Below are 10,710 nucleotides of genomic sequence, written 5' to 3'. Positions count from 1 at the left end.
CCTTAATTAAGACGAGTTGATACCTCTCACGTTTCAATGCGTGCACTCACTGGCTCTGGCTCGCGGCGCAACTTTTATAGCATTTAGCTAGTTCATAAGGATTGAATGTGTGTGTGTTTGTGTGTGTTACCTCATAACAGGTACTGTATCTGTGTGATACCCTGTGATGATTAACAGTGTGATTGTGTGTGTGTGTGTGTGTGTGTGTGTGTGTGTGTGTGTGTGTGTGTGTGTGTGTGTGAGTGTTCATGCACGTGTATTTGTGTTTTAACCTGTGATGAATGATATGTCATCATGTGTTATGTTTCTCCAGGCTGAGTAACTGTGTCTTCACAGAGGAGAGCTGTGCTGCGATAGCGTCAGCTGCCAGATCAAACTCCTCAAGTTTGAAGGAGCTGAACCTGCATGGCAATGATCTTCATGATGCAGGAGTTCGGCATCTCTCAGAGCTCCTCAAGAATCCCCACTGCAAACTGGAGACACTGGAGTGAGTCTGAACACACAACAACAGATCTGTGGTCTGAGGGAGAACCCAGTGATGAGTGTGTGTGGTACAAAAGGATGTGTGTGTGTGTGTGTGTGTGTGATTGTGTGCCTGTGTGTGTGTGAGTGTGTGTGAGTGTGTGTGTGTGTGTGTGTGTGTGTGTGTGTGTGTGAGTGTGTGTGTGTGTGTGTGTGTGTGTGTGTGTGTGTGTGTGTGTGTGTGTGTGCACGTGTGCGCGTATGTGTGTGTGTGTGAGTGTGTGCCTGCGTGTGTGTGTGTGTGTGTTTGTGATCTGATATTGGAGTGACAGTGACTGCAGAGAACACAGTGAACATATACACATAGAGACGCATAAAACACACATAGAGACGCATAAAACACACACATATACACATAGAGACGCATAAAACACACACACACACTCATAGACAGAGAAGCACTCATACACAAAAGCAAGCGCACACATGCACACACTCATTTAGGACATAAAAGTTGCAGTAGGGGATGGAGTAGCCTAGGCGATGGAAACAAAAGCGTGATTGATATTTGCGGAGAGAATGTGCAGGACTGAGCGGCGGTCATATTGTGTATCACTTTGCGGTAGGCTACATCTAGCCTAGCCTACTTATCTACCAAATACTGAAGATGTGAAGTGCCTGAAGGAGTAGGAGGACAGATCAGGAAATCAACAATGAAAGACAATAATTGGCATCACAAGGCCACTTTGATGTGTCATGTGATGCCTATGTGACTATGCTGTTGCGGAAAGAGTGTGGTGGACACAGATTATGTCTATGGTGGTGGATGCAAGTGGAAACTAAGGTCAGCAGTCAGTCAGCTGCTGGACGGATAAATGCAGAGCCTACCTAGTACCTACCTGGCCTTGAAGCCTGATTTACATTCACAATAATGCGCCAGCACGTAGGACCGGACTACGGGACATTTCTTTGGAAACGCTCTTTATAACTTTCGTTTTCTAAACGTCATAAGCTGCGACACAACTTCCGTGTTTGGATGTGGACTCACTGGACTGAGGAGACGGCGGGAAATTCGTGTTTTAGGCAACTAACATACAAAACGTCACACCGTCAGCGAATTTGGGTCCTGCGTGCCTGTCATGGTGTAGAGGTAAGCATAGCCTACACTCCGATACCCTGCTCGTCGATGTCAGGTAGAACAGGGCACGGATGACATGGACAGAATGCTATGTCTGATCAGATTTAGATCCTACATTCAGAGCACAGAGCTACATCGTTCTGATTTCATGAATTTAAAAATGTATCATGCTTATGCACGAGTTTATATAATCTATTTCTGGCAAAAGTTTTGCGCTGCGCAAAGTCTCGGAATTAAGGAATATCGTCGGTATGAATATGAAGAGACATGTTGCTGTTCTGCAGTGGTCGGTGCATGGGTGTCACTCTCTGAGTCCGCGCGCCAATGGACCCGCTGGATTTCCTGACGCGGGAGCAGCTGCTGCTCTTCTTCCGCCGTAAGAAGACGGAGATGTCGTGCATGGATCAACCGCACACCTTCCTCACGCAGTTGCGGGACCACGACCTTGTGTCGGAGAAGCTCTATAAGGTAGCCTAAGTATACTATACGGCTAGATGGTATTTTAAGCCCACACCATCGACTTCACAGCACTTAAACCCAAACCCTAACCCTAACCTTAACCCTATATGCCTGGAAGACTACATTGGGGGCTTAAAACACCAAAAGGCGTAAGCAGGCTTACACATTTGTACGACATATTTGAATATTTTGTCCTGCAGTAGGTGCATACAGTATGATCTGATCTACAGGGCTACGCTACATGTCTGCCTAAGTTACAGTAAGTACAAGGGTTATTAAGGTGTAATGTTCAACAGACTGGTTTTTAGTTCACCGCCTACAGGCCTAAGATTATCATCATTATGGCAAAGTGCAATGTCCATCAAATAAATTACATTAATCAAGGCAACTCCTGTTGACATTCTTTCTTGACTCAAAATGTGAGTCAAATGTGAGCCCCCCATCTCCCTCTCCCTTTCTCGTCTCTCTCTCTCTCTCTCTCTCTCTCTCTCTCTCTCTCTCTCTCTCTCTCTCTCTCCATCAGAGAGTGGTCAGGATGAAGACGAAGGAGCAGAAGAAGAAGGGTGTGTATGAGGTGCTGGACAGTCTGGAGACCGATCAGCCGGAGTGTGTGGAGGCCTTCTGGCGCAGTGTGTTCACAGACCACATCATGCAGCTCTACCCCACTCTCAGACTGCTGAGGAACAGCCTCATGGATGGTGTGTGTGTGTGTGTGTGTGTGTGTGTGTGTGTGTGTGTGTGTGTGTGTGTGTGTGTGTGTGTGTGTGTGTGTGTGTGTGTGTGTGTATGTGTGTGTGTGTGTGTGTGTGTGTACCCTACTCTCAGACTGCTGAGGAACAGCCTCAGGGATGGTGTGTGTGTGTGTGTGTGTGTGTGTGTGTGTGTGTGTGTGTGTGTGTGTGTGCGTGCGTGCCTGCGTGTGTGTGTGTGTGTGTGTGTGTGTGTGTGTGTGTGTGTGTGTGTTTGTTTGTTTGTTTGTTTGTCTTTGTTTACAATTACATGCATTCATTTAGCAGACACTTTTATCCCATGCAAATACATTTCAGTAATATTGCAAGGGCACAACGGCGGAAGCCGGGAATAGACTATGTGCAATTGTTCACATGGTAGAATAGAACAAAATAGAATAAATAAAATAAAGAGAATAGAAACAAGCCTCCCTGATAGATACATCTCCCTGATGTCATTTCCTGTCTCAAATGCAGGGTCGTTCTCATTCAGTGAAAGTCATCTGGAGGCGGACGGTACGAGCAAGAGGAAGGATGCAGAGGGAGATGATGAAGACCTGAAGGAGAGGAAGGTGATGAAGAGGAAGAGACAGAAAAGCAAAGGGAGCACGAGCGGAAGGGAGGAAGGAGAGGAGGAGGAGGAGGAAGATCGAGCAGGGACTTCTCAAGTCAAAACCAGTATGAGGAAGAGGAAGCTTCAGAAGCCTATTTACGGTAAATCAGCATTTCTTATACTCAGACTTATTCATTCATTCTTCAGAAGCCTATTTATGGTAAATCAGCATTTCTCATACTCAGACTTATTCATTCATTCTTTTTACCCAAAAATCTGTGTCAATATCACAAGGACCTGTCTCCCTTCTATTTGGGAATCCAGACCCAAATCTAGAAAGATTTAGGGTCTGGCTATAAGTAATAAAGACGGCCCAACTCGAAGGGTGGCATCAAGCCAGCATTTGGAAATATCACTGCATGCAATTAGATAATACTAAGACCAATGTTTACAGACTTCAACGAAAGTAGATAACAACACGACATGGGTCGGGAACCAATGACAAATGTCAAAAAGGAAACGTCAGTAAGCACAGCTGGCGAGGGAACACAAGTGGGTTGAAAATGGGAAAATGTTCATCCAACGACGAATTGATTCTGAAAACTCGAAATGAACTGCCCGTTACATACCGCACACTACAACAAATTAGTACTGCTGTGTTGACTGTGTTCAGTTACACTTACACATGTGAGATCTTTATATTAAAAATATAAAGACAAACCTGCGCTCACATTTAAATGATGAACGCCTCAATGCTTGCATGACACTTCATCTCACTGAATATGAGCCAGACTACAAGGCCATCAGCAAATGTAATCTCTGGCAGTTCTATTGTTCAGTCTCGCAACTATGATGTTGTTTTGCATGCCAAAGGACACTGGGGTGGTGTTCATCCTACATGGGAAGTCTATCTATACTTCTGTCATTTAGTTTAGTTTATTGGTTTTTGTTTGACAGGGACCATGAATAGAATAACTTCTATACCAGGGTTAGCTTAATAGCTAATTTGCACCTGTAGTCCCTGGGCAGGATGTTCAAGCACAGTAAAAACACAGACAGATGAAAAGACAATAGAATTAACATTACAAGTAAAAGAAAAGCTAAATGAAAAACAAAGGTCAATGATCACAAGCTTGATTGTCTTTGAGCCATGTCTTCAATTGCTGGGTTTTAGAATGTTGCAGCTCGTCTCGTCGCGGATCTTGTGTTTGAACTGGCCTTAAGGGTTCGCACTCTGAAAAAATGTAGACAAAGATCCCATCTTATGCTCTTCTGAGATTAAAAAAAATCTCATGAAATCTCAAAAATCTCATTTTACGCTCTTCTGAGATGACAAATGACAAAAGGCAAAAAAAGGTGTCTGACCCTTGCACTGCAAGCAATGGTTACTGACCGATTCTGGACTTTGACATCGCAGTGCTGATCTCCGAGCTGCTCTGTGTGTCCCTCCTGTGTTTCCGTCCCCTCACTCGCTGCTGTGTTTTCCAGGCTCTCCTCTGACCAAGGGGGGTAAAGAGGACATCTGGAACTGGCCCATGTTTAAGACCCAGCTGCCCATCACCTGTGGAGACAAAGAGGGGACTCTAGACAGAGACAAACTAGCCAAAGGTGAGGGGTTCTCTCTGACGGGGTCAAAGGTGAGGGGTTCTCTCTGATAGGGTCAAAGGTGAGGCGTTCTCTCTGACGGGGTCAAAGGTGAGGGGTTCTCTCTGGTGGGGCCAAAGGTGAGGGGTTCTCTCTGACGGGGTCAAAGGTGAGGGGTTCTCTCTGACGGGGTCAATAGTTTTGTTACTTGTATTACTGTAAATTCCCAACTATTAGCCACGGCTTATACATTGATTTTGCAGAATTCTTCCGCTATGACATTAATATAATATGTTTTAATATGGATTTGTGTCTTTAATTGTATAAAACAATGTCCTGCGGCTTATACACAGGAAATTACTGTGGCACACTTGTATCTCAGTACTGACTATGGACAGACTTTAAGGAGAATTCCGGCCATTACTGTTGGTATGGAAAAAAAACTGTGTTGCTTTGCAGGAGTGAGGTGCATTCTCCACTGTGTTGCTTTGCAGGAGTGAGGTGCATTTTCCACTGTGTTGCTTTGCAGGAGTGAGGTGCATTTTCCACGAGGACAGGTGGTACACACCTGGCGAGTTTGAGAAGGTGGGGGGCAAGGAGAGGAGCAAGAACTGGAAGACCAGCATCCGCTGCAGACATACACCTCTGCAGAAGCTGATCCAGGTGACTGGAAACTAGTGTGTGTGTGTGTGTGTGTGTGTGTATGAGTGTGTGTAGTTGTATGTTAATTCCACTGACTTTTTCCATAAAGCTAAATTTTATGTGAAATATTACTTACACATTATTAAAAAAATAAAAACTACAGTTTACTACAGTTTACAACGCTATTGAAATGCTCCATATAATGCAATAATTAGCTTCCTCTATAATAACAACAAACTGGCCTCAACAGTTGTGATAACAGCGCATACATTAAACAAAAATGAGACCCGTCTTCTAAAACCATTTACATTTCCGTTCACCCCAGGAGTGATGACTATAACCATGACGATAAAAGCGGCCACACTGACCAATGATAAGCAGAGGCTCTTCTTGTGTTGAATGTGATGGCTAAAATATGATGGGTTCTGATTGGCTGTTAGCTTTTTGAGGTTCTCAAACTCTGAAAGTGATCCCCCAGCTACTGTATATTCCTCTTCATGTCGTTATCGTTATAGTTTATGTGTGAACGTCGTCAGTCATATTAGCAAGAACAATATTTTTTCCATAGTTATAGTTATTGTTCTTTGTTAACAAACACAGAAAGGGGAATTGAGTCGAATTAAATGTATATTTATGTATTTTCGTTTTGTATTTATTTTTATTTTACTTCCTTATGTTCCTGCAGGAAGGTCACTTAACGTCTCCACCAGCTAAAAGGAGATCAGCCGACAGAGGACAGGTAACCCATCATCACCTAGTTCTGATATTACCATGGTAACATCAGGTATTGCCCTGGTAACAAAGGACAGGTAACCCATCATCACCTAGTTCTGATATTACCATGGTAACATCAGGTATTGCCCTGGTAACAGAGGACAGGTAACCCATCATCACCTAGTTCTGATATTACCATGGTAACATCAGGTATTGCCCTGGTAACAAAGGACAGGTAACCCATCATCACCTAGTTCTGATATTACCATGGTAACATCAGGTATTGCCCTGGTAACAAAGGACAGGTAACCCATCATCACCTAGTTCTGATATTACCATGGTAACATCAGGTATTGCCCTGGTAACAGAGGACAGGTAACCCATCATCACCTAGTTCTGATATTACCATGGTAACATCAGGTATTGCCCTGGTAACAGAGGACAGGTAACCCATCATCACCTAGTTCTGATATTACCATGGTAACATCAGGTATTGCCCTGGTAACAGAGGACAGGTAACCCATCATCACCTAGTTCTGATATTACCATGGTACAGTAACATCAGGTATTGCCCTGCTACAGGCACTGCTACAGTTACAATATGTGTCTTCTGGTGCTGAAATAATACTAAGAGTGTATGTGTGTGTTCTGGTGTTTTAACAGTGCTTCAGTGTAAGTGTGTGTTCTGGTGTTGTACAGTGTTATGTGTGGGTGTGTGTGTGTGTGTGTGTGTGTGTGTGTGTGTGTGTGTTCTGGTGTTGTAGCAGTGCTGTGTGTGTGTGTGGGTGGGGTGTGTGTGTCCTGGTGTTGTAACAGTGTTACTTGTGTGAGTGTGTGTGTTCTGGTATTGCAACAGTGCAACATGTGTGTGTGTGTGTGTGTGTGTGTGTGTGTGTGTGTGTTCTGGTGTTGTAACAGTGTTATGCGTGTAACTGTTACACGAGATACACACGCTGGACGTTGATCATGTGCTCTGGCTTTTACTCAGGATAGTAAACTGCTGCATGCAAGTGCCAACACAGACACCACACATGTGAAGAAGAAGGTAGCACACACACACACACACACACACACACACACACACACACGCACGCACGCACGCAGGCACACACACACATACTGTACATACACACACCAGTGATAGTTGTGATGTTGTTGTTGTTGTTGATGTTGGTAGTTGGTAGTAGTACTAAACAAGCATTTTTAGTCTTTTTGAGGTGCTGTGACTATAGGTTTTGCATACTAAATGAAGTTATGATTTGCCTACTAGCTACTAGCCTACTCTATTCTACTCATCTAAACTCTATTCTACTCTACTCTAATCATCTCTAATCATCTCTACTCATCTCATCTCTACTCTATTGTATTCTACTCTACTCATACTGTACTCATCTCTACTAATCTCTATTGCATACTGTACTCATCTCTATTCTACTTTACTCTACTCATCTCTACTCATCTCTATTGCATACTGTACTCATCTCTATTCTACTTTACTCTACTCATCTCTACTAATCTCTATTGCATACTGTACTCATCTGTATTCTACTTTACTCTACTCTACTCATCTCTACTCATCTCTATTGCATACTGTACTCTACTCATCTCTACTCATCTCTACTAATCTTTATTGCATACTGTACTCTACTCATCTCTACTAATCTCTATTGCATACTCTACTCATCTCTACTCATCTCTACTGCATACTGTACTCTACTCTACTCATCTCTACTAATCTCTATTGCATACTGTACTCTACTCTACTCATCTTTACTAATCTCTGTTGCATACTCTACTCATCTCTACTGAATACTCTACTCATCTCTACTAATCTCTATTGCATACTGTACTCTACTCTACTCATCTCTACTCATCTCTACTGCATACTGTACTCTACTCTACTCATCTCTACTAATCTCTATTGCATATTGTACTCTACTCTACTCATCTCTACTACATACTACTGTACTCTACTCTACTCATCTCTATTGCATACTCTACTCATCTCTACTCATCTCTACTGCATACTACTGTACTCTACTACTACATACTGCTGTACTCTACTCATCTCTATTGCATACTCTACTCATCTCTACTCATCTCTACTGCATACTACTGTACTCTACTCTACTCATCTCTATTGCATACTCTACTCATCTCTACTCATCTCTACTGCATACTGCTGTACTCTACTCATCTCTACTGCATACTACTGTACTCTACTACTATATACTGTACTCTGTTGTGTCCTCTACTCATCTCTACTGCATACTCTACTCATCTCTACTGCATACTACTGTACTCTACTCTACTCATCTCTATTGCATACTCTACTCATCTCTACTCATCTCTACTGCATACTACTGTACTCTACTACTACATACTGCTGTACTCTACTCATCTCTATTGCATACTCTACTCATCTCTACTAATCTCTACTACATACTACTGTACTCTACTCATCTCTACTAATCTCTATTGCATACTGTACTCTACTCTACTCATCTCTACTACATACTACTGTACTCTACTCATCTCTGTTGCATACTCTACTCATCTCTACTGCATACTACTGTACTCTACTACTACATACTGTACTGTGTTGTGTCCTCTGCTGCAGATGAGGAGAGCCCTGTTTCCCTCCAGCCCGGAGAGCTCCATCAGATGTGAGTTCACTCCACAGTCCTGCGTTGTGTGTGTGTGTGTGTGTGTGTCTGTGTGTGAGAGAGAGAGCTCCATCAGATGTGAGTTCACTCCACAGTCCTGCGCTTCCTGTGTTACAACAATACAGACAGAATTGTGTGTGTGTGTCTGTCTGTGTGTGTGTGTCTGTGTGTGTGAGTGAGTTCACTCCACAGTCCTGCGCTTCCTGTGTTACAACAATAGAGACAGAATTGTGTGTGTGTGTCTGTGTCTGTGTCTGAGTTTGCTGTGTGTCTGTGTGTGAGAGAGAGAGTTTGCTGTGTGTGTGTGTGTGTGTGTGAGAGAGAGAGAGAGTTTGTAATGTAAACAGTGCAATAGCTGCACTTGTAAATGGCCTTCTCTCTCTCTCTCTCTGTGCTAGTGTCTGACTCCAGTGATGAGGAGAACAGCAGCGGCAGCCCAGCGGAGGACAGGAGCGAGGGAGACCAGAGAGAAGAGAGAGAAGAAGAAGGGGATGAAGAGGGGGAAGAAGAGGTGGGGATGGCGGAGGTGGACACATCCCTGTTCGAAGGAAGCGCTCTGCCTGTCCAGTGTGGGCCTGTCACCGGAAGACTGCAGAAAGACCGCTTCGCCTCAGGTGTGTGTGTGTGTGTGTGTGTGTGTGAGAGAGAGAGGGAGAGGGAGGGAGAGAGAGGGCGAGAGAAAGGGGGAAGAGAGGAAGAGAGAGAAAGGGAGAGAGGGAGGGGGGGAGAGAGAGGGGAAGAGATGGAGAGGGAGGGGGGAGGGATGGAGAGAGGGGGAGGAGACTGTATACAGTGAGATAGATAAGATAGATATCTTTTGCCATGACTGGAATCTGTATTGAGTGACCTGAGAGTGACCCCTTGTGACCTGTGACCTTTTCAGGAAGTACAGGAAAGTGCATCCGTACAGAGGAGAGGTGGCTGACCCCTACAGAGTTCATCAGGCTGAACCCTGACCTTTTGGATGGGATGTGGAAGAGAGACATCACCTGTAGAGGCCAGCCTCTCAGCTACCTTTTACAGGTAAAGATAGAGACCACCTGTAGTGACCAGCCTCTCAGCTACCTTTTACAGGTAAAGATAGAGACCACCTGTATAGTGACCAGCCTCTCAGTTACCTTTTACAGGTAAAGAAAGAGATCACCTGTAGTGACCAGCCTCTCAGCTACCTTTTACAGGTAAAGATAGAGACCACCTGTAGTGACCAGCCTCTCAGCTACCTTTTACAGGTAAAGATAGAGACCACCTGTATAGTGACCAGCCTCTCAGTTACCTTTTACAGGTAAAGAAAGAGATCACCTGTAGTGACCAGCCTCTCAGCTACCTTTTACAGGTAAAGAAAGACCATGTGTAGAGACCAGCCTCTCAGCAGACATGCTTTATCTGCAGCAAATGAGACATCAGCACCTTCAAAGACATCACTACCTTCAGACATCTCTACCATGATGCATTTAATTAGTATTTCAAAGTATTTCAAACAACTTTTGTTTCATTTTTTATTTATTTTCTTGCGTTGTCTTGTTTGTACTGTATTTCCCTCCTATGTTTATTATTATTATAATTATTATCATTATTATTATTATTATTATTATTATTACAAAATGTTGAAACAGAAGGACATCGTTTTGGGAGAAGATACCAGCTCTTGCTTATTGTGTGTGAGAGAGTATCTATTATCTGTTTGAATGTTACTGTTAAGGCCATTTGTGTGTTTATTTGTGTATGATTTTTGTTTGTTTGTTTGTTTGTTTGTGTTTGTGTGTG

At 43.6% G+C, this 10,710-nt stretch overlaps 1 protein-coding gene across 2 annotated transcripts in view; it reads left to right on the top strand.

Annotated features, from left to right (window-relative positions):
* The first annotated feature begins 1,470 nt into the window (after window positions 1–1,470).
* Window positions 1,471–10,710, top strand: part of LOC134069761 (nuclear body protein SP140-like protein) — a 13,896-nt gene continuing 4,656 nt past the window's right edge. Inside the window, exons 1-11 of one of the 2 annotated variants that reach the window (XM_062525825.1) lie at window positions 1,471–1,612; window positions 1,885–2,068; window positions 2,583–2,757; window positions 3,265–3,501; window positions 4,829–4,948; window positions 5,454–5,587; window positions 6,252–6,305; window positions 7,269–7,325; window positions 8,901–8,946; window positions 9,345–9,560; window positions 9,830–9,969. In XM_062525825.1, the coding sequence (XP_062381809.1) occupies window positions 1,925–2,068; window positions 2,583–2,757; window positions 3,265–3,501; window positions 4,829–4,948; window positions 5,454–5,587; window positions 6,252–6,305; window positions 7,269–7,325; window positions 8,901–8,946; window positions 9,345–9,560; window positions 9,830–9,969 (1,323 nt within the window). In that variant the 5' untranslated portion in view covers window positions 1,471–1,612; window positions 1,885–1,924. The remainder of the gene's footprint in view (window positions 1,613–1,884; window positions 2,069–2,582; window positions 2,758–3,264; window positions 3,502–4,828; window positions 4,949–5,453; window positions 5,588–6,251; window positions 6,306–7,268; window positions 7,326–8,900; window positions 8,947–9,344; window positions 9,561–9,829; window positions 9,970–10,710) is intronic. The other variant, XM_062525826.1, reaches the window with a different exon arrangement.

Source organism: Sardina pilchardus, chromosome 22 (genome assembly GCF_963854185.1).
Source record: "Sardina pilchardus chromosome 22, fSarPil1.1, whole genome shotgun sequence".
NCBI lineage: Eukaryota > Metazoa > Chordata > Actinopteri > Clupeiformes > Clupeidae > Sardina > Sardina pilchardus.
Note: the sequence above shows the minus strand (reverse complement) of the source record. Positions and strands in the feature narration are given on the sequence as shown.